Source organism: Eleutherodactylus coqui, chromosome 1 (assembly GCF_035609145.1).
Source record: "Eleutherodactylus coqui strain aEleCoq1 chromosome 1, aEleCoq1.hap1, whole genome shotgun sequence".
Lineage (NCBI taxonomy): Eukaryota > Metazoa > Chordata > Amphibia > Anura > Eleutherodactylidae > Eleutherodactylus > Eleutherodactylus coqui.
Window position 1 is genome coordinate 521888627 of NC_089837.1, and position 26931 is coordinate 521915557.

At 48.6% G+C, this 26931-nt stretch overlaps 1 protein-coding gene across 1 annotated transcript in view; it reads right to left on the bottom strand.

Moving 5' to 3' along the window:
- Positions 1–26931, bottom strand: part of MYO7A (myosin VIIA) — a 163417-nt gene that overhangs the window by 112468 nt on the left and 24018 nt on the right. Inside the window, exons 2-9 of the mRNA XM_066588272.1 lie at positions 22289–22402; positions 20097–20249; positions 16910–16927; positions 15290–15474; positions 12243–12364; positions 11533–11675; positions 9649–9762; positions 9094–9247 (exon numbers count right to left, since the gene is read on the bottom strand). Of these exons, the coding sequence (XP_066444369.1) occupies positions 9094–9247; positions 9649–9762; positions 11533–11675; positions 12243–12364; positions 15290–15474; positions 16910–16927; positions 20097–20249; positions 22289–22402 (1003 nt within the window). The remainder of the gene's footprint in view (positions 1–9093; positions 9248–9648; positions 9763–11532; positions 11676–12242; positions 12365–15289; positions 15475–16909; positions 16928–20096; positions 20250–22288; positions 22403–26931) is intronic.

Below are 26931 nucleotides of genomic sequence, written 5' to 3' on the forward strand. Positions count from 1 at the left end.
ATATTGGGCCCAGAAGAGGGCGGCGGTACGGCCAATGGGATTGGACTTGGGCCTTACCGGAACGTCCGTAACCTGGCACGGCGTCCGGGGGCTAAAATGGCCGGACATGCTAAGACTCGTAGCGGACATTGGGAGGCGTAACCCCGGGAGAGTGGTTTTGGTCGTCCACGCAGGGGGTAACGACCTCGGCAGTTTGAAGACCAGGGACCTTCTGGTCTTAATGAAGCAGGACATTTTGCGTTTCCAGGAATGTTTCCACATGGTGACTATTGTTTGGTCGGACATCGTTGCCCGCAGGCATTGGAGAGGAGCAAAGAACATGGAGGCGATAGAGAAAAGCAGGAGATTTATCAACATGAAAATGTCTCAGTTTGTGCATTCCCTTGGGGGGGTGGCCGTGCGGCATTGGGAATTGGAGGATCAGGAAAAAGGTGCATTGAGGGAGGACGGTGTACACCTCAATGAGCTAGGCTTAGACACGTTTCTATCAGGGATACAGGACGGAGTGGAAGTTGCACTGGCCAAGGTCGGTGGGGTGGGACGGAATGAGCCGAAGTAATTCGCCACATCCCGTGTGGCCCGGAAGTAGTCCATGCTGGGTTAGGGTTAGAGAGGAAGGTTCGCAAGCCCAAGGACCGGGGCTTACGAACGTCCTTGGCAGACGGTTATGGACTGTAATATACCAGCTTTGCAGCATGGATAGGGTTTTTCAGAAAAGTTATGAACATTAATGTTATTTACAAGTTATTCAATAAAGCTGTGGCCTACCCCACGTTTTACAGCAAGAAGTGGTAGATGGTTATTTTGTAATTAGGTAAGCGAGCGGTTTAAGTAAGTTATTTGTCCCCAGTCTCGTATGCTGTGAGCTGCTTAAGAAAACAGCAGGTGACTGGGGACAAGAGGTAGGAGAGTGGGAGGGAAAGTAGGTGAGCGAGCCAAGGGGGGGCGGAGCTTAGGACAGGATGTAGAAAGGAGGGAGCGGAAGAAGGGAAGCAGAAGAAGAAAGTCACGAGGAGAAGAGGTGATCGGTGAACGGAGAAGACGCCCGCCCGCCCGCCCGGTAAGTAGGGTAGAGAGGTGGAGGGTGCAGAGTAGGTGGTTAGTTAGGAAGTCGTCACAGCTAGTGGTTGGCCCGGAAGTAGTCCATGCTGGGTTAGGGTTAGAGAGGAAGGTTCGCAAGCCCAAGGACCGGGGCTTACGAACGTCCTTGGCAGACGGTTATGGACTGTAATATACCAGCTTTGCAGCATGGATAGGGTTTTTCAGAAAAGTTATGAACATTAATGTTATTTACAAGTTATTCAATAAAGCTGTGGCCTACCCCACGTTTTACAGCAAGAAGTGGTAGATGGTTATTTTGTAATTAGGTAAGCGAGCGGTTTAAGTAAGTTATTTGTCCCCAGTCTTGAATTTGGCCTAAGCAGCAGGAATGAACCTCTGCAGTCCGCAGGGGCCAATATTCCAGAACCGCCGGAGCCGGAAGCCCGCAGAGCGGTAGGCGGGAGGCGGCATGAAAGGGTAAACGGGGAGGAGTGACGTCACCGGGCGCAGTGGATTATGGGAGGGGGCGGGGCCTCCGTCGGGAGGCCCTATATAAGGGGGAGCAAGCAAGGGAGAGGTCAGAGCGGCGAAAAGAAGAAGAGGAGAACAAACAAAAGAGTGAAGTCAAGAGAGCGAAGACAGGAGAAGCACAGCGGAGTTCGGAGAGCGGAGAGCGGAGAAGCGGAGAACGAAGATAGGGAGTGCGGCAGCGGAGCGACGAGCGCTGAAGAAGAGTGCGGCAGCGGAGCGGCGAGCACAGGAGAAGTCCGAGGGGCGCTGAAGTTGGAAGTGTCGGGCGAACGGGCGGAAGAAGGCTGAGCGCTGAAGTTACAGTCAGTAGCGGCGATCAGAAGGCGGCAAGCAACAAAAGGCAAGACCGGCCAGGTGGGCATTGATCCAACAACGGAAGGAGTCCGGAGGAGGCGGAGCTACAGCGATTAACCGGAAGTCACTGAAGAAAGAAGTAAGCGTCCGAAGATATCAGCAGCTGTAGGAATGGAGGCGGTTCTGGAACGAATTCGGGCGGCAGCGGAGGAAAGAGGCCTGGAATGGCTACTACAGCTATCAAACCAAGGACTCAGCACAGGGGATGGATCAACTCCAAGGTCTGCCGACATGAGGAACGCTGCAACACAGGACATGACGGCAGGGAGCGTAGAGCCTTCAGGAGCAAGGCCGATGGAGGGAAGCAGTTTGGCAAAGGGTGCGGGGCCGGCGGCGGCAGCACCAGCGGGGCACACGAAAGAGCTAAGACCGCGGAGGGCCAGTGCACCAGAAAGGTTTAGCCCCGAGCACGGACCCTCGCGGGGAAAAAGGAGGCGGAGTGGCTCCCCGGCCCCCCCACATAGCACGCTTCCCCTGGCAACACCAACAGGCAGGGTAAGCAAGGCGGGGAGAACTCCCGCGAGGCAAAGGAGGACGGCAGGCAGCGTGGGGTCCCGTGCTGAGAGGGGGACGGGACCTACCGCTAGTCGGCAGGCAAAGAGCAGAAGGAGAGAAGGAGGCGGCGCTGCAGAGCAGGAACAAGCCTGCAGCGAGTCAGGAGCACAGCGGCCCGGGACATCTACGGGTCTGACGGCAAGAAGAAAGGAGGCGTTTGCAGGGCCAGCAGAGCGGTCGCAGCACAGCGGGGGTCAGGAAGAAGCTCGATCTGGAGGTCCGGCGGCTGGTGGGCCCACAGCTCCCACGCGGCCAGGTGAATCACACTCCATGTACAGTATGTCTTGTAATATTAGTAATACAGAAAATGTGGGTAATAGGTATACGAGCTTTAGTAATGTTAACCGTGCAGATAATGTAGGGGATATGTATACCATGCCTAGTAATGTTAACATGACTGAAAATGCAGGGGATATGTTTACCATGTCTAGTAATGTTAATCTCGCTGAAAATGTGGGGGATATGTGCGGGATGCCCAGTAATGTTAATCGGGGGGTACTGGCTGGGAGCAATTTTGGTCAACGATCGGGGAGTAGTGCAGCTACACCAAGCGTGTGCAACGATGCATCGGCACTGCTGGGTATCATGGTAGAATTTTTGAGACGTCAGGGGGGGGTTGGTAATCCATCGCCTGTCACAGCATGGAGCTCACCATGCACTGCGTCATCCAGCATAGAGGAAGGTCGGATGGGACCCCTAGCTGGGGGGACTGGGGCAGGACAGGCGATAGGAAGTACACAAACCCCCATTACAGTAGAGAGAGTAGCCACGGCGACATCATTTGTCGCCGGGGAAAACCTACAGACGGGGGCAATAATGGGGGCTTCAGAGGCAGGGGCAGCAGCAGGCGTTACGGTGGCAGTACAGACAGAAAAAGATGGGGAGGGAGTAAGGTTAGACGACAAAGCGAAGGGCGAAGTATACGTCTGCTTTGAGGGACCTCTGGGGGCGCATCTCAAAAAAGAGGTGAGGGAGAAGATTTGGAAGGACGAATATGTTGAGATATTCTCCCTCCTCCCCTTGGAAAAATTTAATTTGGACAAGGGAAAGAGAACGGACTTTAAAAAAGAGGAGGAAGAGAAGAGGAGATGGTGCTTGATTCCCCAGACGTTTGCTAATTGGCTACAAGCGTTCGCCATTTTAGCCAGCGTGATAGGAGAAAAAGCACCGGAAAATTGTTCCGGCCTTTTTTGCTACATGGACTCAATAGGGGAGGCTTATAGGGTATACGGGGGCCAGACATGGCTACGCTACGATGAGCAATTTAGGCAGCGTAAGGCGGTGCGCCCATCTATCAGATGGGAGCACAAAGATATAGGCCTATGTTTGAGGGTAATGGCCCCCGCACGATTTGGACAGCCCTTTCAGGGAAGTGCCGGGTCATTCGGCCTGGCCACTAGTTCAGCAGGGGGCCAAGGCAGCACAGCGGGGGGGAGCAGGCTCGGGTACTGTTGGCAATACAATGAGGGACAGTGTAAGTATGGGGCAACATGCAAATTTCGTCATGCCTGCTCCCATTGCAGTGCAGGTTCCCACGGAGCGGCACGGTGCTTTAAGAAAGGAAAGGGAAAAGGGCCCGGCGGTTTTACGAAAAGGGACGACCCCGGTGATTTTGGAAGAGATGGTACCTCATCTAAGTAGGTACCCTGATAGAGAGAAGGCGGAATTGCTGTTTAAGGGTTTTAGGGATGGGTTTCACATCCCTGCCCCGTTGCATGCGGTCCCCTTTTCGTTAAAAAACTTGCGATCAGCATTAGAGTACCCGGAGGTGGTGTCAGAGAAGATAAGAAAGGAGGTAAGGTTGGGGCGCATGGTAGGGCCGTTTAAAGAACCGCCGGTGCCAGATTTCGTGGTGTCTCCTTTGGGGGTGGTCCCAAAGAAGGAGCCGAAAAAATTTCGGCTTATACACCACTTATCTTATCCAAAGGGCGCATCGGTGAACGACGGAATAGACCAGGAGCTTTGTTCGGTGGTGTATACCTCGTTCGATGCGGCATTGCAATGGATACGAAGGTACGGGAAGGGAGCATTGATGGCAAAGGCGGACGTAGAATCGGCTTTTCGCCTGCTCCCGGTTTCACAAGAAAGCGTGAGGTTGTTGGGGTGCTATTGGGAAGGGGATTACTTTGCGGATCGTTGTTTACCCATGGGATGTTCCATCTCGTGTGCATACTTCGAGGCGTTCAGTTCCTTTTTAGAATGGGTGGTGAAGGATGCGGCTGCGGTGCAGTCGATCATTCATTACTTAGATGATTTTCTGTGTGTGGGGCCTGGGGGATCGCCCGTGTGTGCGAGCCTGCTGGGCACTTTACAATGTGTGACAAGGCGGTTCGGGGTGCCGTTAGCTCCCGATAAGACGGAGGGGCCCACTACGTGTTTAAGCTTTCTGGGCATCACCATCGATTCAATTGCGATGGTCTGTCGCTTACCTAAGAATAAATTGGATGACTTACGGGAGGAGGTGCGCGCGGCGCTAGGAAGTAAGAAAATTACGCTAAGAGGGCTGTAGTCACTGTTAGGCAAACTGAACTTTGCCTGCAGGATTATGCCCATGGGTCGGGTGTTTTGCAGACGGTTGGCGTCAGCAACAGCGGGCATTCGGGCACCCCACCATTTCATTCGTTTGCTGGCCAGCCACAAGGCAGACCTGACGATATGGTCTACCTTCCTGGAAAAATATAATGGCAGGTCGGTAATCATGGGCGAGGTTAGTAACAATGTGGACTGGGAGCTATATACTGACGCGGCAGGCAGCGCTGGGTTCGGGGCCTATTTCCAAGGGAAATGGTGCGCGGGGGAGTGGCCGGAGAAGTGGAAGCAGGAAGGCTTGATACGGAACTTAGTGCTACTGGAGTTATTTCCAATAGTGATGGCCATCATGCTGTGGGGGGACCACTTTCGGGATAAAAAAGTGAAATTTCACTGTGACAACTTGGGGGTGGTGCAAGTGATTAACACCCTTTCGGCATCATCCCCCCCGGTGGTAAACTTGCTGCGTCACTTAGTGCTCGAAGCATTGTCGCTAAACATGTGGATAGTGGCGGCTCATGTTCCCGGTGTTGACAATTCAATTGCGGATGCTCTCTCTCGGTTTCAGTGGGAGCGGTTCCGGACACTGGCGCCGGGTGCAGAGAGGAAAGGAAGAGAGTGCCCGGATCTAATTTGGAGCGTGGTAAGCGAGCAGTGAGGGGCCTGTTAGAGCGGTCATTAGCTCGGCGAACCAGGGTAGCGTATAGCGCAGCGTGGAACGAGTGGGAAGAATGGGTGAGAAAGGAGGGGGGCGCGGACTCAGAGGAAGACAGAGTAGGTATGCTGCTGAGTTGGTTGGGTAGAAGTGCGGAAGGGGGTAGGTCAGTGGCGCAAGTAAACCAATTTATAGCAGGGCTAGCATTTGGGTTCAAGTTAAGGGGGATGGGGGATGTGACTAAAAAGTTTTTAGTAACACAGGCGCTGAAGGGGTTCAGGAGAGGTAGGGAGAGTGTAGACACTAGGCGACCAGTTTCCTTTGACATATTAGAAAAATTGGGTAGAGCATTGGATACGGTGTGCGGAAGTGAATTTGAGAGACGGTTGTTCAGGACGGCGTTTTCTCTGGCATTCTTTGGAGCATTCAGGATAAATGAATTGGTGTCTCCAAGCAAAAAGACCGGGGGGGGGGGGGGGGGGGTTGCAGGCAGAGAACGTAAGGTTAGTTGAAGGGAGGCTGGAGTTGCGGATCCGCCGGTCTAAGACGGATCAGCAAGGTCGGGGAAAGATTATTAAATTGGGCGAGGTGCCAGGGGCCCTCATGTGCCCTAAGAGGACATGGGAGCAGTATAGGGGAGGGTTAGAGTCTAGAACAGGCCCCCTGCTGTGCCATGAGAATGGCCAATTTTTATCTCGCTTCCAATTTATAACTATATTTAAGCGGACACTGGAAACGGCAGGGTTTGATAAAGAACAATTTGGGTCACACTCATTTAGGGTGGGAGCAGCGACAGAGGCATCAGTGAGAGGTATGGGGGTGGAAGCTATAAAAAGAATAGGTCGATGGGAGTCCAGACGTTTTGGATCCTATGTACGCCCTCACCTACTTTAAGGCTAAGGATCAGGGTGAGGGGGGGGGGGGGGGGGGGAGTAAAAAAGTAGGAGCGACTGTTACTAAATTATGCCGGTAATTTTGTTTTACAGATGAGCATCCAGCGTTAGTGTGGATCTTAGGCCATTCTTATGTCTTCTGGGGGGCGGAGAGAGCGGGAGCACGACCCAACGGCAGGCAATTACGGTTCCCTAAGAACGAAGCACGGATAAAGTGGATGGGCATTAGAGGCATGTCCTGGGGCGCGGTCTTGGAGGAGGTAGAAAGGAGGGTGATATGGGATAGAGCGCCGGACGTATTAGTCATTCATGCAGGGGGGAATGACCTGGGGAAGAGGAGATTTAGGGACCTATCGAGGGACATTCGGTATGACTTCCTTAGGTTACAGGAGTCATACCCGGGAATAGTCGTGGTTTGGTCGGAGCTAGTGCCGAGAAAAGTATGGAGGGGAGCGCGGTCAGAAAAGGGGCTGAACAGGGCGAGAGTAAAGCTAAACAAAGAAGTCTCTCGTTTTGTGGGCGGAAAAGGGGGCATAGCAGTGCGGCACATAGACCTGGAAAAAGGCACGGGTAACTATTGGAGGTCAGACGGCGTTCATCTGAACGACATAGGGATGGACCTATGGATGGAAGGTTTACAAGAAGGCATCGAGCGAGCGCTGGCAGTGTGGAGGGCGGCGCAGGCTCAAGGGGGTCGAGCCTCGCTTGCGGTGGCGGGGGATGGAGAGGGACCCTTGGAGCCCGTATAGAAGGTAGTGAGAGGAATGGTGGGGGCTACCTAGCCCCCCCCCCCCGTTCCTCTCCTTTTTCGAGTTTGGGACCTGTCGCCTCCAGGGTATAGGGCGGACCCCTGATAGGCGGTAGGAGAGGCTAGCCAGGCCTGGCTAGCCGGCCTCGGGGTCGGTAAAAGATGGCGGCCGGAGGTTAATGGGGAGTGTCGTTGGGCTCCCGAGTCTGCCGACCTGCGGCGGGAGGAAATAGTTAAAAAGTTCGTGGGGATAGCGTCGCCTGAGTCGGCCAAGTTGCGGCAGGTGACCGGGACAGCTATCTCCTTGTAGGGGTGAGGCGGCAGTAGGTGGCAGACACAGGGGTGCGGCTCCAAGGTCCTTTCCATGTATCGGGATATGGTCATCATTAAGGTTGATGTTGAAATAAGTTAAAAATGTATTTTTATGTTGTTTGTGTTAATAAATGGCTGCTGTGGCCAAATTTATCCAACAGAAGGTGTCGGTGGTTTGTTCGACGAATGGTGGGGGGGGGGGGGGGGGAGGGGAGGTAAGGTCATTAGCAGCAACGACTCCGTTATACCCGGGTCATGCAAAAGGATTTAATCGCCTATTGCTATCTACACCATGACAAATTGTTGTAGTTGTAAAGGCCAAAACAGGACCAATGGGCTATTTGATGGGGCTCTCTAATAAAGTGTCCATTCAGTGTACGGTATAATGGCGTCTGGCGAGTTTTTTTGCGCTATTGTAGCATCTTGATAGAAAGAAAAGATCTGAATGCCAGAATGCCCAATAGAGGCCCTGCTTCCAGTCTTAGGCCGCCTGCAGACGAGCGGAAATCCCGCCGCGGGATTTCCCGCGGGATTTCCGCCGCTGAAAGTCTGCATAGGAGTGCATTACAATACGCACTCCTATGCAGACGGCCGCGGTTTGGCCGCGCGAAATCTCGCGCGGCAAACAAACCGCGGCATGTTCTAATTTTGTGCGGAGCACGCACTCACCTGGCCGCCGGCTCCGGTCTGCGCATGCGCCGGCTGCGCGGCAGCCGGCACATCAAAGAGCCGGGGCCGCCAGGCGCGGGTGAGTACGCGCTCGCCCCTGCAGGCTCTGGGGTCGGATCGCGCGGCGAGATTTCTCGCTGCCGGATCCGACCCGCTCGTCTGCAGGCGGCCTTAGTTGTAGATATATAATGGGCTTACGGTTGGTTAAGAGGCGACCAAATAACCATGTATAAGTACATGAGGGGACAATACAAGGATCTCTCCCAGGATCTGTTTATACCCAGGACTGCGACGGTAACAAGAGGACATCCGCTACGTCTAGAGGAAAGCAGGTTTCATCACCAACACAGAAGGGGGTTCTTTACTGTAAGAGCAGTGAGACTGTGGAACTCTCTGCCTGAGGACATGGTGATGGCAAAATCCATAGAGGAGTTTAAAAGGGGACTAGATGTCTTTCTGGAGTGGAAGGATATTACAGGATATAAATCTAAGGTTATTTGTTAATCCGGGTATATGGGGAGGTAGGAACTATTAGGGGTTGATCCAGGGAACAGTCTGATTGCCATTAGGGAGTCGGGAAGGAATTTTTTTCCCCAAAAGGGCTATTTGGCTTCTGCTCTTGGTTTTTTTTTTGCCTTCCTCTGGATCAACAAAACAGGAGGCTAGACAGGCTGGCCTAGATGGACATTGTCTTCATTCAGCCTTACGAACTATGTTACTATGTTACTATGGTTCTACCATTTATCGATGCTGTGCAGCGCAGTACCCAAGGACCCAAAGGCATAAAGCAATGTATGGGCCGTTACCTTCATAACGCAGGTTTCCCAAGTGCAATATGGCAGCCAGAAGCCGGGTGATCTCCCAGTTCTCAGTATCAGTAAACATCAGAACTTTCATGGCTGAACGAATGTTGGCATATTCCTTACTGTCATCTCTGCCGTCACACGTGATGCAATTCCCCTGCAAGAAAAGTGAAGCGACTATTATATAGGAAAAGTGACTCTGGAGAGACTTGTAGCAAGGGAGCAGGCAAGCTGGACAAACGCCGGGCCCACTGGGCTTTGTGGTCCACAGCCATCTAGGTCACCATGCTCTAAGCTTGACCAGCTCTGGGTAAAGTAAGGTGGTGGCCTACTAAGATCCTGGTTCAAGGGCCCATATATACCTAGGGCACATTCAAGGCCATAGTCACGCCTGGTAGGGGAGCCTGAAGGGCGCTAAAAACACTCTACCACATAAGGAAACACCAGTATTATGAATGGTACATTGCTGGTGGGCACTATTATAGATTTTGCACTAAAGTCCAGACCTCTGGTCATACTTTTGACCAGAGGTCACTCTCATATGGAATATCCGCTCACCATACAGAGGTAGTTGTAGTCTCTTGCTTGGCCCAAGCTCAGTTTCTTCTTCTGATCTGGAGGCATCCCTTTCAGCATACAGTAGAACACGTGGTAGTTCCGCTCATCTGAAGCCTGAGGTCAACACAAAAAAAAATTCACTTCTTTAAGAACTGCGTTCTAAGAGACATACACTTACCGTGGGATCTCCACCTCTGAACCCCTCATTAAAGTTTATGGTAACTTATGGTAGCTTTGAATCCCAATGTCACATCCTATATTATACTCCAGAGCTGCACTCACTATTCTGCTGGTGGAGTCACTGTGTATATACATTACTTATCCTGTACTGATCCTGAGTTACATCTTGTATTATACTCCAGAGCTGCACTCACTATTCTGCTGGTGGAGTCACTGTGTACATACATTACTTATCCTGTACTGATCCTCAGTTACATCCAGTATTATACCCCAGAGCTGCACTCACTATTCTGCTGGTGGGGTCACTGTGTACATACATTACTTATCCTGTACTGATCCTCAGTTACATCCAGTATTATACCCCAGAGCTGCACTCACTATTCTGCTGGTGGAGTCACTGTGTACATACATTACTTATCCTGTACTGATCCTGAGTTACATCCTGTATGATACTCCAGAGCTGCACTCACTATCCTGCTGGTGGAGTCACTGTGTATATACATTATTTATCCTGTACTGATCCTGAGTAACATCCTGTATTATACTCCAGAGCTGTGCTTACTATTCTGCTGCTGGAGTCACTGTATACATACATTACTTATCCTGTACTGATCCTGAGTTACATCTAGTATTATACCCCATAGCTGCACTCACTATTCTGCTGCTGGAGTCACTGTGTACATACATTACTTATCCTGTACTGATCCTGAGTTACATCCTGTATTATACTCCAGAGCTGCACTCACTATTCTGCTGGTGGAGTCATTGTGTACATACATTACTTATCCTGTACTGATCCTATCCTGTATTATACTCCAGAGCTGCCCTCACTATTCTGCTGGTGGAGTCATTGTGTACATACATTACTTATCCTGTACTGATCCTCAGTTACATCAAGTATTATACCCCAGAGCTGCACTCAATATTCTGCTGGTGGAGTCACTGTGTACATACATTACTTATCCTGCACTGATCCTGAGTTATATCCTGTATTATCCTCCAGAGCTGTGCTCACTATACTGCTGGTGGAGTCACTGTATACATATATCACGTATCCTGTAATAATCCTGAGTTACATCCTGTATTATACTCTAGAGCTGCACTCACTATTCTGCCTGTGGAGTCACTGTGTACATACATCACTTATCCTGTACTGCTCCAGAGTTACATCCTGTATTATACTCCAGAGCTGCACTCACTATTCTGCTGGTGGAGTCACTGTGTACATACATTACTTATCCTGTACTACTCCTGAGTTACATCCTGTATTATACTCCAGAACTGCACTCACTATTCTGCTGATGGAGTCACTGTGTACATACATTACTTATCCTGTACTGATCCTGAGTTACATCCTGTATTATACTCCAGAGCTGCACTCACTATTCTGCTGGTGGAGTCACTGTGTACATACATTACTTATCCTGTACTGATCCAGAGTTACATCCTGTATTATACTCCAGAGCTGCACTCACTATTCTGCTGGTGGAGTCACTGTGTACATACATTACTTATCCTGTACTGATCCTGAGTTACATCCTGTATTATACTCCAGAGCTGCACTCACTATTCTGCTGGTGGAGTCACTGTGTACATACATTACTTATCCTGTCCTGGTCCTGAGTTACATGCTGTATTATACTCCAGAGCTGCACTCACTATTCTGCTGGTGGATTCCCTGTGTACATACATTACTTATCTTACCTGTCTGCAGACACGGGACTTCTCCAGAAGATATTGCTCTATCTTGGCGCCCTCGATGGCTCCTTTCTTATTGAAGTGTATATCAATGTATTTCCCAAACCGGCTGGAATTGTCATTGCGAATCGTCTTGGCATTGCCGAACGCTAAAAGGGCATTAAGAACACTGGCAACGTCAAGATGTATAGAGTATCACATACAGGGTACAGTGTCAGATACTTCAAGAGATAATTGGGGTCAATTATCAATAGTGTAACTTAAGAAAATGATACATTGTAACTTATATCTCTATAACCCCGCCTCTTTTTTGACACATCCTTTTCTAAAACCATTAGAACTATTCAGTGTGCCTTTTTTTCTAAGCCTATTTAAGTATGAGTTTTTTGAAGAAACGTTCTTCACCTTCGACATATACTTTATCCTTTAGTTTAGCAATTTTCAACATCTATGCTTGTTGTCAGTGAATTGGAACATTTAAATTATCATTCACAGTTTTAAAAGCTATTGTTAGCTCAGACAAATGGCTTCTGACTGTGTGCTGGAGCTCCCTACATGCACAAGCCCTGCAGCTCTGTGAGCAGGACTGGGTTAGGGAACATTTCCATTCATTGGCAGCAAGCAGGATTGGTGAAGAACAGAATATAAGAAATCTGTATTATTCTATGACAATAGGTACAGGAGGCTTTGTGTGACACTGACTATTCCCGACTGACCCTCTAGGATGGGGTTGGCTTCCAGGACTTGTTGCTCTATCCAGGAGTGCTGACCACTGATGGCTGCCAGGAACTGCAGAATTAGTTTGGTGCTCTCAGTTTTTCCTGCACCAGATTCTCCGCTGTAATAGATCACACATCAATGAGACGAGCTCGATAATACACAGAAGCAATGAAAAGACGGATATGTTTTCAAACCACATCAATTTTTTAATGCTACGCCCCTTTTATGCTAAGCTACTCTGTGTACCCTCACAGTCATAGTGCCCCCCTATGGGCCCTTACAATGATAGTGCCTTCGTATGTCCCCTCTCAGTAATAGCATGGGTATGCCCACCTCAGTAATACTGTCCCCATGTGCCCCCCAGTAAAATTGTCTTTGCATGCCCCCCAGTAATAATGTTCCCGCATGTTGCCCTTAGTAATTTCGCTGCATGCCCCTGTAATAAATGGCCCGGCATGCCCCTTTCAGTCAGAATGCCCCCACATGTCCCTTCTCAGTAATATTGTCGCTACATTCTTCTCCCTTAGTAATAATATCCTCGCATATACGACCTTACTGATAATGTCCCTGCATTCTCTCCTCAGTAATAATGCCTCCACATGCCCCAGTAATGTGTCTGCATGCCAGTCTCAATAGTAATGCCTCCACATGCCCCAGTAATGTGCCTGCATGCCAGTCTCAGTAATAATGTCGCCGTATGATTCCTTTTAGAAATAATGCCCCAGCATGCTCTGTCCTATTAATAATGCCCCCGCAGACTTCCCCTTAGAAATAATGCCCTGCATACTTGCCCTTACTAATAATGCCCCTGCATACTCCCTTTTAGTAATGATGCCCCTGCATGCTTACCCTTAGAAATAGTGCCCCTACATGCCCTCCTTAGTAATAATTCCCCTGCATGCTCCCCGTCAGTAACAATGCCCCCCATGCCTAGCCCCCAGTGACAATGCCCCTGCTCGGTAATAATGCCCCCATTCAATAATAATTCCTACCATGCTGCCCCCAGTAATAATGCCCCTGTCCAGTGATAATGCCGTTTTAAACAGTAAAATAAAAAAAATGCCTATATTCACCTCTTTTGCTCCCTGGCTCCTCCCCACCACTCCAGACCCCTGATCACTTTTGCTGCCCCGCCCCTCCCCACCACTCCAGACCCCTGATCACTTTTTCTCCCTTGCCCCTCCCCACCACTCCAGACCCCTGATCACTTTTTCTCCCTCGCCCCTCCCCACCACTCCAGACCCCTGATCACTTTTGCTCCCCCGCCCTCCCCACCACTCCAGACCCCTGATCACTTTTGCTCCCCCGCCCCTCCCCACCACTCCAGACCCCTGATCACTTTTGCTCCCCTGCCCCTCCCCACCACTCCAGTCCCCTGATCACTTTTGCTCCCCTGCCCCTCCCTACCACTCCAGACCCCTGATCACTTTTGCTCCCCTGCCCCTCCCCACCACTCCAGACCCCTGATCACTTTTGCTCCCCTGCCCCTTCCCACCACTCCAGACCCCTGATCACTTTTGCTCCCCTGCCCCTCCCCACCACTCCAGTCCCCTGATCACTTTTGCTCCCCTGTCCCTCCCCGCCACTCCAGACCCCTGATCACTTTTGCTGCCCCGCCCCTCCCCACCACTCCAGACCCCTGATCACTTTTTCTCCCTTGCCCCTCCCCACCACTCCAGACCCCTGATCACTTTTTCTCCCTCGCCCCTCCCCACCACTCCAGACCCCTGATCACTTTTGCTCCCCCGCCCTCCCCACCACTCCAGACCCCTGATCACTTTTGCTCCCCCGCCCCTCCCCACCACTCCAGACCCCTGATCACTTTTGCTCCCCTGCCCCTCCCCACCACTCCAGTCCCCTGATCACTTTTGCTCCCCTGCCCCTCCCTACCACTCCAGACCCCTGATCACTTTTGCTCCCCTGCCCCTCCCCACCACTCCAGACCCCTGATCACTTTTGCTCCCCTGCCCCTTCCCACCACTCCAGACCCCTGATCACTTTTGCTCCCCTGCCCCTCCCCACCACTCCAGTCCCCTGATCACTTTTGCTCCCCTGTCCCTCCCCGCCACTCTAGACCCCTGATCACTTTTGCTTCCCCGCCATCCCACTAGCCCGGCCCCCTGATCATTTCATTGTATGATTGCTGTGGCCATTCCCTGGCCTGAGTGCTGGTACGGCTGAGGCCAGTGATCAGGCGCTGCAATCATGTGATAGATAACATGTGTCCGCGCTCCCCAGAGCTGAGCGGGGTTCAGAACGGCACGGACCAAAGTGGCAGAGGGAGCAAAATAAATGAGAATAGCCTGTTTGCTATTTCCCTCCATTCCTGCCTGCACATATGGCGGTGTGTCCACTTCTGCTTACCAGGAGAGCAGGACAGCACCCAAAATCTGGGACTGTCCGACTGAACCTGGGAGGGCTGGGAGACGTGATAGCAGCAACAATAAAGATAGTTACAATACAAAAAAAAAACTAAAACCAGATAGGTACAACATTTACATTTAGTTTTTAACTATTTTTCTGCTGCCCTGCTGTTTGCGATCCCATTACAAGTGTGGGGGGAAGGGGTGCCCTAGGCCAGTCATTCTGCCAGTACTGTATTGGCCATGACTTCCTCTCCCACGCTTCCCATGCTGCCTTGCACAGCCCCACTCCAATCCCATGCAAGGGCAACATCTGAATGCCCTCCCCTCTGGTGTATGCAGTAACTAGCAGTATCCCCATGTCCCTGTTACTAGAGAAGTCAAATGTCTAATGACAGGCAGTGGATTGCAAAGGTGCTGGAAGGGAGACCTCTAGTGGCAGGCATTTGCAACTTGAATTTCAGTAATAAAACGAGAAGAAAAAAAAGTAATAATAGAGCTTGTGATTTCACTGCAGTTTTTTTCTGGGAACAGTATGCAGAACCCCCTAGTGGTAACATCAGGAAGTATCTTGCTATGCTCTGGAAGGGTTATAGCATTTTAACTGTTAATGTGACCCAGCAGCCTATTACCTCGCGCAGAGAGAGCCTGGATTGGGGTCCTGGGGGTATTTCTCTCACCTAATGATACAACACTGGTCCTTACTGTTTCGCTGCATGTTGAAGTAACAGTTGTCGGCTATGGCAAAGATGTGTGGGGGCATTTCTCCGATCTTTCTGTTGGTGTACAGGCGGATTTGGTCCGGCGTGTAGATGGGGAGCAGCTGGTAGGGGTTCACTGCCACTAATATGGATCCGGTGTATGTCTGCAAGATGAAAATGAGAGTCACAAATGTCATTGAGGAAGGTTTTATGGGCTTCCCCTAGTGTTGGCTGTATAAGTCTGTATAAAGTGAGTTCCCCCAAGTTGTAGCTGTATAAATCCATATCTAGTTATGCAGTATAAAACTGTATATGGTAAGCTCCCTCTAGTGGTGGCTTTATATACTGTGTCTGTATACACTGACCTCCCTCTAGTGGGGGCTGCATAGCTCTGTATACAGTGAGTTCCCCCAAGTTGTAGCTGTATAAATCCATATGTGGCAGTATAAAGCTGTATATGGTAAGCTCCCTCTTGTGGTGGCTGTGTATATCTGTACACACTGAGCTCCCTCTAGTGGGGACTACATAGCTCTGTGCTTACCCTATTGGTGGCTGTATACATCTGTATTCAGGGAGCTCCCTCTAGTGGTGGCTGTAAGAAGTCATTATTTTATCATTAATTTCTATGACTGTATAAAGAGAAGTGGGTGATTTGAAGCTTTATGAAATGACTCAGCACAGAGCAGGACATCTGTTGGAGTTCTCCATGGAGGATTGGGTCTTGCTTTGGAACCCTATGGTTACTATGTGTGTCCCTTGGCCAGTTATAGACTCTGAATATACCCCAAATCCTTTGCATGATTAGATATCAGGAATACCATACATACAAGACACAAATAATATCCACAGCTTCTTATACCATGCCATGTAATGCAGGCTGATATAACATGCACATGAGATGTTTATATGGATTAGGATATAATGGGAAGTGAATGCGCAGCCGGTGAACAAACAACATGCCATGAGATGCAGCTGGTGAGATGTCTGCATGGCGCTTACTAATAATGACCCCTTGTTGGTTCCCATAAACCTTGCAAGCACCCCGGGCTATCATGAAGAACCCCAATATTGTGCAGGTCCAGGCTGCTGAGGGTTCCAGGCAAAAGACAGTTAGGAAGCAGAAGGGGTGATGCAATGTTCTTACCATCCTGGGGCCAGCTGAATACTTCGACCCTAAGCCAAGCCATGGGAAAGGTGAATTGTGCCATCTGGTTGGCCTTGGTGCTTCTTATTGGTCCAAGAATAGGTATGGAATCCTTAATGGTATGTCCACACGGGACGGATTTGCTGCAGATTTTCCATGTGGACTTTTACAGTAGCAGCAATGTGAATGAGGTTGTTAAAATCTTGTTCACATGGTGCAAGCAAAATCTGCCCCAAATCTGTGCGGAAACTGACATGCGGTGAGGAGTTGTGGTATAACCCCTTAAAGGTGGTAACGACTATGTCCAGTACACAGGATGGACTAATATGAATGCAATGATTGCTGGGTTACATGGCATCATATATAACACGCAGGATGGAAGATGAGGCCTTGGCCTAAGGCGTAATGCTGAAGTGAAGCCTTGATGGAGTGAGGCTCCGCTGACATATACTCACCCTCCCTCCACAGCTCGTCTTAGAAAAGAAGAATGGATTATGGAATATCAGTCATGCTATATACACATCTGATCAGATATATCATATCGTCGTTATTGCGCAGTTCATTTCTTCTGCCCCCTAGTTACCATAAACTGTCAGCAAACTGCTGTTGACGGATCCTCAATGCTTTGCATTTCTTTCATTTCAGTATAAAGGGGTTTTCTTAGGTTTGAAAGTCATCTTCTATATAGGGCTGCCTGATCGGTGGGGTGCAATACTGAGAGCAATCATGACAATGGGGTCCCGTGCGTCCCAAATGAATGGAGCAGCGGCGTGCATGCTCAACCGCCATTACATACATCTGGAGGTACATAGGAACCCCATTCTAGTGGTTGGCCCCCCACCAATCAGATACTTGTCTCCTGTCCTGCGGAGAAGGATAAAGGTCAGTTGGTCTTTGTTATCACCTGCACTGCCCACCATTCATATTAGAAGCCATACCGGTCCGCCAGATTCGTCATATAACAGAAACAAGCAGCGAAGATGAACCCCATTGGTTTATAATGGTGAAAACTGGGGGAGTCTATCAAGATTTTTTTTGCTCTGATTACAAGAGTAGAGCGGCATGCTGCGCCATTCTTGCTGTCACAAAGTGATAGGAACCTTGTCGGAATCCCTAAACAGAAGCCCATGACCTTAGGACCCATTCGGAGGGGCAAATATCTCACCTGTGTGCTGTCTGAATGGGTCCTTAGTGAAATGAATCACCCATTGTTTTTGCAATAGGACAGTCAGACACATTGCATGCCGTGTAGAGATGAGCGAGCATACTCGAGCGAGTAGTGCCTTAATCGAGTACCTGCCCGCTCGTCTCTAAAGATTCGGGGGTCGGCGCGGGTGACAGGTGAGTTGCCACGGTGAGCAGGCGGGGTGGGGGGGGGACAGGGAGAGAGAGATCTCCCCTCCGTTCCTCCCCACTCTCCCCCGCCGCTCCCCGCCCCCTGCCGGCACCTGAATCTTTAGAGACGAGCGGGCAGGTACTCGAATAAGGCACTGCTCGCTCAAGTATGCTCGCTCATCTTTAATGCTGTGTGATGTGCATGAAGGTGCGATGTGATGTTTCCCATTGAAATCACAGGGAAACACTTACCAATCCTCTGACACGGGAAACAAGCGCTAAAGAGTGAAACGCCACAATGAGGACGGATCTGTCAACAGCAGCTGCTCGGTGTTTCGGCTTTTTCCTAAACTTGGGTAACACTTATATACCGGGTGTTTCACTTTCTAGAGTAACCTTTATTTTGGCTCATTATTTATGGCAAAAAAAAGTCACACATTTTTAAGCAAAAGCATTTTGGCGTAAAAATTTGTAACTTTTCTTCTTTCTGCACTTTTTCAAAAAGTTGGCGGGGCTTGGCAGAGGACGCGTGACCTCCTGGACCGACAGATTTATGTACGATTTACGCCAAAAACTGGCATAAATTATTCTACAAACATACAATAAGTTGGACCTGGCGTCCATTCCTGTCCGGGCGCACAGAGCTGACGGGGATGCGCCGAATACAAGAGGAAGTGTTCTGCTCTTCATGTATTCAGTGCGCCTGGGGAACTTGTACTGAGCCCGGCGCTTATCAAAACTGCGTAGCAGGAAGAGCCCTTCTACAGCGGATGAGATTCCCACAATCAGAGAGAATCTGAACGATTGTCGTTCGGCCTACATGCATGACGGAATGAGGAATGATGAATGAGTTCGCTGTTCTGTTCCTGCATGCATAAAAACTGAATGAAGATTGTAAACAGGCAGTCCTACAAAAGGCGACCTGTTTACTGTGAATGCGGGCGGGTATCTGGAATGATCCCCGGCCCACTCCACCTCCATTCACTGAGCGATGAGCGTTCCTACAGAAGAGCCTGTATTTCTGGTACTGGGTGACGGGTTTGTTCACGGAATGTCATCAGGAATATTGGGAAGGAAGAATTATGGCAGCATAAGTTGGTGCAAAGCAGAACAGCAAACTTTACTCCTCCGTGGCAAGAAATACAAGCTACGTTTCGACCCAGCTTGACGAAGACCCGGAGTTCGCGAACCAGCTGGATGACCAGGGGCCGCAGAATAGTTGCTTCCAGCAAGACGGAGCGACTTCTTACAGTCCAACCAGAGCATGGCGGATATTCATTCCTTCTTCCAGGACAGGATCATCTCGAAGGGTCCGTGGCCACAGAGATCACCGGATCTTACACCGGAAGACAAGGCACATTTCACGCGCTTAATCAGATCGCAAGTGATTCCCAGTGACATCAATGGGAAACACTGCATCGCACTCGCATCGCACGGCAGGTGAGAGCCCTATGATGTCCTTCAAGGTCCCAATGGGTGAGGCAAACGCCCAAAGATAGAACATGATGCGGTTGCTTGTGTGAATGAAAGCATTCAAAATAATGGATTTCGTGCGAGTTTTGCACGCATCGCACTCCTGTGAATAAGCCCTAAAGGGGAACTCTAGCAAAAATTTCCCAGTGTCATTTTGTGAATGCACTTTTTGGTCCCGTGTGAATGGAGCCTAAGGGTCAAATTAATAATGACCCTGAGACCCGGAGCGCCAGGCCCTCTGTAACCCCCATGAGTAATACAAGGTCACACACCAGAGTCTCTTCTTCTTATCATCAATTATTCAGGGCAGTGATAGGGTTAAATCCGTTGACACAATGGCAGCGGCGACGCGCCTTAATTATTAACGCTGATCATGTAGACAGAAGACCTGCGATCGGCCATAATTATCTGTCTCATATCTCATCCTCGTATCTGAGTGACACGTTCCTGCGTGCCGCTGCCAGATCGCTCTTTAATGCATAACTCCATGTTGTAACATCATGTCAGGAGTTTAGTAACTTTGCAAATATTTGTCGCATACTGCACTCACATCCAGAGCTGCACTGCAAATTCTGCCGGCTCTCACTGGGACTCTGCAACACGCCAACAGATTACTGCAACAGGCTTCCAATAATGGACTGCTGCTACTAAATAGCGGCAATGAGCTGCCTGATACACTGACGCTACAAGGAAGTCGGGGAAAATGTCCAAATGCAGCTCTGGATGTGACTAGAGTATATGAAATTCACCATGTAGCTCCACGGCAACTTCTTTATACTCCTGCTACTCCAAACCCCTCCAGGCATATAATAAGTATGAGATGCGCAGACTCACATATATGAGATGATCTCTGTATCTAATGAGCAGATTCCGGAGGATCCCGGCCTCGTTGAGATCTCCCAGGCGGATCATGTCCTCCACTCCATGGATTGAGGTCGGGTGCATCGGTTTAATGTTTGTTGCATTTTGGGGAGATATCCAGTTTTCCTGGAAGTGAAGCACATCAATATAATAGACGCTGCTCTTAAAGGGGTACTCCGGGCACATTGTAAAATCTAATGTACATCATCACAATAAGTCGTTCTGTAAGGTCCCCATCACATGTACGTATGCGCATCTGTGTTCGCATGAGCGTAGCTTTATTTGCGGAATGGACGACACTTTTTTTGCGTGTAACCAGCGGCAGATCATAGGCTGCACGGGATGAAGAAGAGGGGCCAGAGTGGCACACAAAAGTTACTTAGCTGTAACTGCTAGATTTCAGCAATTTCCATTTTGTGCCCAGAATACCCCTTTAAGTAGCCATTTAAAGGGGTCTTCCTCCTACACACTGTAGAAGAAAAGCTGGGTGACAACTAATATGGCCGCTGTCATGGCTGAGATGCATTCAGAGCCAGAGCTCTATACTTCGAATTCCGGATTGTGGGATGAGCCCCTGCAGTAATGACCCCTAATATACTAATATAAGCCCCATCCCTTTTGTGGTCTAGACCTCAAGACGGACCCTTGGAAAGTGGGGCTTCTGGTATGTGACTCTAGAAATAAAGTTTTTTAATGGACTGTAATGTGGGGCCAGTGTCATGGAGGGTGCACCGCGGTCACTGACAAAATAGAGTTTTTTAACTACTTGAGTCTCAATTTTGTTAGTCGGGGAAGGAAAATCCTCAGTGACCTCAGTAATATCTGCCATTAGAGAGATAAACTAAGAGGGCAGAAATCCTTAGGGCGCCCCAGCCCATTCACATTAGCATGTTTTTCAACTAGATAGCTTAGGGCACTTTCACACGGCTATATGTATGGCGCGCTAAAAATCTGCAGTGAATAGAACCCATGGGTTCATTCATAGCGGAGTATCGAAAATTGCGTGAAAAAAAAACGCATGTCCTATTCTCCTATTCTGGTGCATATCACACACCGAAATAGCCCGTTGAAGTCAATGTCCTTGCATTAATCCGCAGTAAATGTGCAGGAGATCTGTGTATTTGCTGCGTATTTATGAAGAAATCAATGGGATTCCATGGATTTCTTTTACACGTGATGCGATGGATATTTACTTGCGTAAAAAACACAGATAGGCAGAAATACGCAGGGATTTAGTGGATTTCGGTCTTTGAAGCTGATGTCTGCTTTTCTTGTAGTCTAGAGTGGTGGCCGTGGGGGGGGGGGTTACTACCCATTTTCATTTGGCCTATGGGAGTGGAGAGATTAATGAATACTTTTCTGGTGGTCTAGGCTAGCGAAGAGGTTCATGTCTACTTTCCTGGCAGCCTAGAGTAAGGGAGAGGTTATTGCTCATTTTTCTCATGGTCTAGGGTTATGGAGGGGTTAATTCGTGCTTTTCTATTAATCTACACTAGTAAAGGGGTTATTGCCTACTTTTCTAGTAGTCTAGAGTATAGGAGGCATCACTGCCCACTTTCTTGGTGGTCAAGGGAAAGGAAGGGATTAATGACTGCCCACCCCAAGAGATGACTCTGGCCACAATGCTCTATTAATGTCACAATCATTGTTATAAAGACCTCTATAAAGGGTCGAACACTGATTTGCAGGAATGCTGACATCCAAAAGGTGGCGCTGCAGAGGTATTGTTCCATCTTCCTTATTTACAGGCAGCAAAAGCACAGCTAAGGCTGGTCTGCAGTGTGAAAACTTTACAAATAACTTCTATCTAAGCTCCCTGGAAATTACTGCTAATTAAAGGGAATCGCCACATTGTATTAATTTATTGGGATCCCAAATAATAAAAATTTTATGCCAGATGGTTTTGCTACGGAGTGACCAAAATAGATTAAGCAACATGGGTCACGATAGGTGGGTGACATCACTAGATCTCCACCAAACTGATGGTTGCTGCGATTTATTTACTGCTTTTAGTGGTACAAAATACAGTCCAACCCATAAAGGCATCACTTTTGTGGCATTTACTCTGTTAACGCCCTATGCCTGAGAGTCAAAAATATCAATTATTAGTTGGGTAAATATGAGCTATGGATGGCTGGATTAAGTCTTCATTAACACACACTTACATTTCCTTCATCATCCAACACTTGTATCTGACCGGAGTCACACAGCTTAACCACGGCTCCAACCGGAACATCAAACTCTCGACCCGTCTTGAGGTCCAGCCAGACATAATCACCCTGAAAGACAGCGGAACAATTAAGATAATATGTTGTTTTTCAATACGAATGAGTTCCTTTTATATTGGCCATGAGGAGGACCATGTGAGGAACCCAATATGGGCTGTTGGTGGCTCTCGGCCTCAAGTGTATTGTCTATCTTGGCTTACCATGGTCCACTTAACTTTGGGAAGACCACAGTATACTCACTTTGATCTCAAGACAGATTTTCATTACTGAACGCAGGATTAAGTAAATTAAAGGGCTTTTCTGACTTCTCAATCATCCAAGGCACTACTTACTCTGATGATCAACTGAAAAAATCAGACTGCCAAGGTAGAAAAGTTTTGGGGAGGAAAGGCAGGTGATGCAACTTGGTCAGGTTTACCATAAAGTAGTAGGGGACAGTGTAGACAGAGACATGCTCATTGAACAAAGCAGAGATCAGGATAGGAGGAATACTTTTGGAACATTAAAATCAGGTCAAGAGTCAGGGCAGGCTGCAGATAGAGTAAAAGTGGTCAAAAAACAAGCTGAGGTCAGAAATGTAGAAGCTGGGAAAGCTGAGTAGAACAGACACTAAACAAATCCAGGCGAGCAGACAAAAAAACTATAACACCTTTGCACACTAAGAGGCTCATTGCTTGGGCCCCCTCCAGTGGCAGAAGGTGCATTAAACACACAAGACCTTGTCCAGATTGTCTGGGGATGAGAAGCTGAATTCGCTTTGGCCCTTTAAGAGTTGGGCTGTTCACACACGTGTATGAGCACCCACCCCTTGGGCAGCAGTTACAGCAGTCCTAGGATGAAGAATGATGTTACATTGGTTGCAGATCACAGGACATAAGTTGGAGCCACTGGAGAGAAGAGGCGAGGCAAGTTAAAGAGTCAGTGTGGAGATAGAATGGGATAGACAGGAAGTGCGGGGGGAGGATGTTAGCAGCCAGGTGAAGCCATGTTGCTAGCTTCCCTCCCCCTGTCCTGTAACTAGAGAAGATTACGTTATGAAATGTTAAGAAACCCTGTGTACAGTTGATCAATAACCCATTGGGCTGAGAGAAGCCTGGGCTTGTCTTCAAGACCTCAAATCCTTCCAAGCCATGCCTTCCATCCCTGCTTCCACCGAACAGCCTAAACAGACACAGCATCGTGCGCTGCAAAGATTACAGAAGCTTCATACTGTCCTATAGAGGGAGTACTGGAGAAGTTTAGCTTGTGTTTCAGGAATGGCAAATTACTGTTAGTCGTATGATAGGTGTTTGTTTCAGTCTTAGTCAGTCTCTCTATAGCTTTCTTTTATCTTATGTGCTGCTTCGCCAGGGCTTGTTTTTTTCAGTGTTTCAAGGTTTAAACTGTGCATATGCAAGTTCTATTGTGTAATATTCTTGTAGATTGCCATGTTCAACAGTAAATGGTGGGCCGACAATTTACTCAAATACGTGTGTTAGTCTTATTTCTCTAGCAAGACCTTTTAAGTCAGGCACTGGCGTCACGTTCACCTAATTCCATTAGTCATCCATATCCTGTTGTCTACCTTTATCTGTACGCAAGATTACATAAAGCATGCTGCACTCGTTGCCCCATGACACGGCTCCTCAGCTACTCCTTAGAAACTGCTCAAAGAGTGCAGGCCTCTTCTCGCTTGTCGCACGTTGCAGCAACATATCTCACAAAAGTTGGGACAGGGTTAACAAAAGGCTGGAAAAGTAAGTGGTACTAAGAAAAAATAGCTGGAGGGTCAATTTTCTATTAAGTCACATGACTGTGTATAGAAAGAGCATGTTAGAGAGGCAGATTCTGTCAGGAGCAAAGATGGTTAGAAGTTCACCAATCTGTAAAAAACTGTGTCTAAATATTGTTGAACAATTTCAGAAAAATGTTCCTTAATGTAAAATTGTGAAGACTTTGAATATCCCACCATCTACAGTACCTAATATCATCAAAAGACTCAGAGAACCTGGAGAAATTTATGTGCACAAGGGACAAGGCCGATAATCAATATTGGATGCTGGAGATCTACAGACCCTCAGGCGTCACTGCATTAAAAACAGGTATGATTCCGTAATGCAAATCACTGCATGGGCTCAAGGATGCTTCTGAAAATCATTGTCTGTGAACACAGTTCACAAGTGCAATCCATACATGCAAGTTAAAACTGTATCATACAAAAGAAGAAGTCATATATTAACACAATCTAGAAACGCCAGCATGTTCTCTGGGGCAAAGCTCATTGAAAATGAAGTGAGGCAAAATGGAAAACTGTTCTGTGGTCAGATGAATCACAATTTGAAATTCCTTTTGGAAAGCACGGACATCATGTCCTGTGAAAGAGGAGAGGGACCATCCAGCTTGTATTAGCCAACAGTCCTGCATCTCTGATGGTATGGGGTTGCATTAGTGCCTATGACACGGGCAGCTTACACATCCTGAAAGGCACTATGAATGCTTAGAAATATATAGAGGTTAGAACAACATATGCTCCAACCAGACAACATCTCTTGCAGGACAGGCCTTGTATATTTTACTAAGACAATGCTAAACCGCATACTGCATCCATCACAACAGCATGGCTCCCAGAAGAAGAGTCCTAGTGGTAAACCGGCTGTGTGCAGTCCAGACTTTTCACCAATAGAAAGCATTTGGCGCATTATTGCAGAATCTGAGAAGCAGGCCCACAGCCGTGGAAATAGCGGGGTAGATTGAGGCCTTGTCATGGGGCTCTATCATCTCCTCCCCTGGGGGTAGCATGGGACCCAACCAAGTTACTGGTGAGGGAGTTTTACAGGGCAACACAGTATGCGGTTTACCTTAAGCCCTTGATTGCAATACATATCAAATTCATGCTCATAGAAGACACTGACAATACATAGGCACAAGACAAACACATTTCAAACTAATGTTAAGTCTAGGCCACTACATTATGAAATGAAAAATCCGGCAAAGATGACCAAGGACTGTGGAGCAACCAGAATCCAACATCAGACAAGAACAGGACAACGGTACTGTTGTATCTTGTCTCCACCAGTGGAGACAAGCTGTACGCCTACAACCAATGCCCACAACTTCATTGGCTGAGCCAGAGAATCCACTGGTCAGTGCTCCTGGCTCTGCTGTCATAATTCCCCCGGTGACTTTCTTCCCTTCCAGCTTTGACCCCCTCCTCCTCATTCATTGCATTTCCCTGCTGTCAATATCCACGGGTGGCAACCCCTCAAGTTGGCACCGCTGTTAGCTCGTACGTCCGCAGTGATACTTTCCCTGGCGACGGTGCTGTAATTTCCCCCCCCCCCCCCTCTGTTGCATTCCCCCGCTGTCACTGCCCCCGGCGCTCTTCCTTCTTTTTCCTGCTCTTCTTGTCCCTGCTCTGGCGAAGTCGGTAAGTCTCCTCACCGGCGTTACCGGTGCTTGCAATATGTGACAGCACCAAGGAGACCAACAGCGCATGAGCCGGGAAGAGGACAAGGAAGAGTGGCAGAGTGTCACTGGCCCCTGGCGCTCTGACTTCTTCTTATCCCATTCCTGCTCCGGCGCAGTCTAGTGCAGAAGCCGGTAAGGGAACAAGGGAGAGCGGCCGTGGAGTCAGTGGCACGACGAGGCGGGAGGGGACATAATGGAAACTGATTCTTCGTCCGAGCCAATCAAGTTGTAGGCGTTGCTTGTTGGCATGCAGCTTGTCTCCACCCATTCTTCTGGTGGAGACAAGATACAACAGTACCCGGGACAACATTCCTCTCGCAAAACTCCAGCGATTGGTCTCGTCCCTTCCCAGATGTTTACAGACTGTTGTGTAAAGAAGAGGGGATACTACATAATGGTAGACATGGCCCCGCTCAACTTTTGTGAAATGCATTGCTGCCATCAATTTCTAAATGAGTTAATTTCTTAAAATAAAATGGGAAAGTGTCTCCCTTCTCCCTCTATGTTCTATTGTGGATCAAATATGGTTAGATGAGATTTCCAAATTATTATATTCTTTTTTTCTTTACATTTCTTTTAAATTAGGGTTCTAAATTACTAGTTTGCCAGTGACAAGATTCTAATCCACTTATTTGCCAAGGAAGGATCATTAGAGGAAGGATTGTGGATCAAAAATCACTGAATCAGCAGGGAATAGACACTAAACCACTAAATCATCAGGGATAGTCATCTAAAAAACTAGATCACTAGGAAGCAGGACAATACATCACTGGATTACCAGAAACAGTAGTGCAAACAATTGGATCACATTGTAGAGAGGAGACTTGTTCCTCAGGAGTAGTACTCAAAAGAACTGGATCACCATGGACATTACTCTAAATGACTAGATCACCAGAGAAATTACTTTAAAATCACTAGGTCACCAGGGACAGTACTCTGAACAACTAGACCACTAGGAAAATGACTGCATATTACTAGTGTTAGGTTGTGCTGCTGGAGTTTGTTGTTCTACGGGGTACCAGGAGCACACCTGCACAGGTGAGAGTTAATTGAGTTGTTCAGGTCAGCCAATCCCCTGGGTCTGGGTGTGGATATATACCCCAGCCCCTCTGCAATGAGGAAGCTGTATTTCC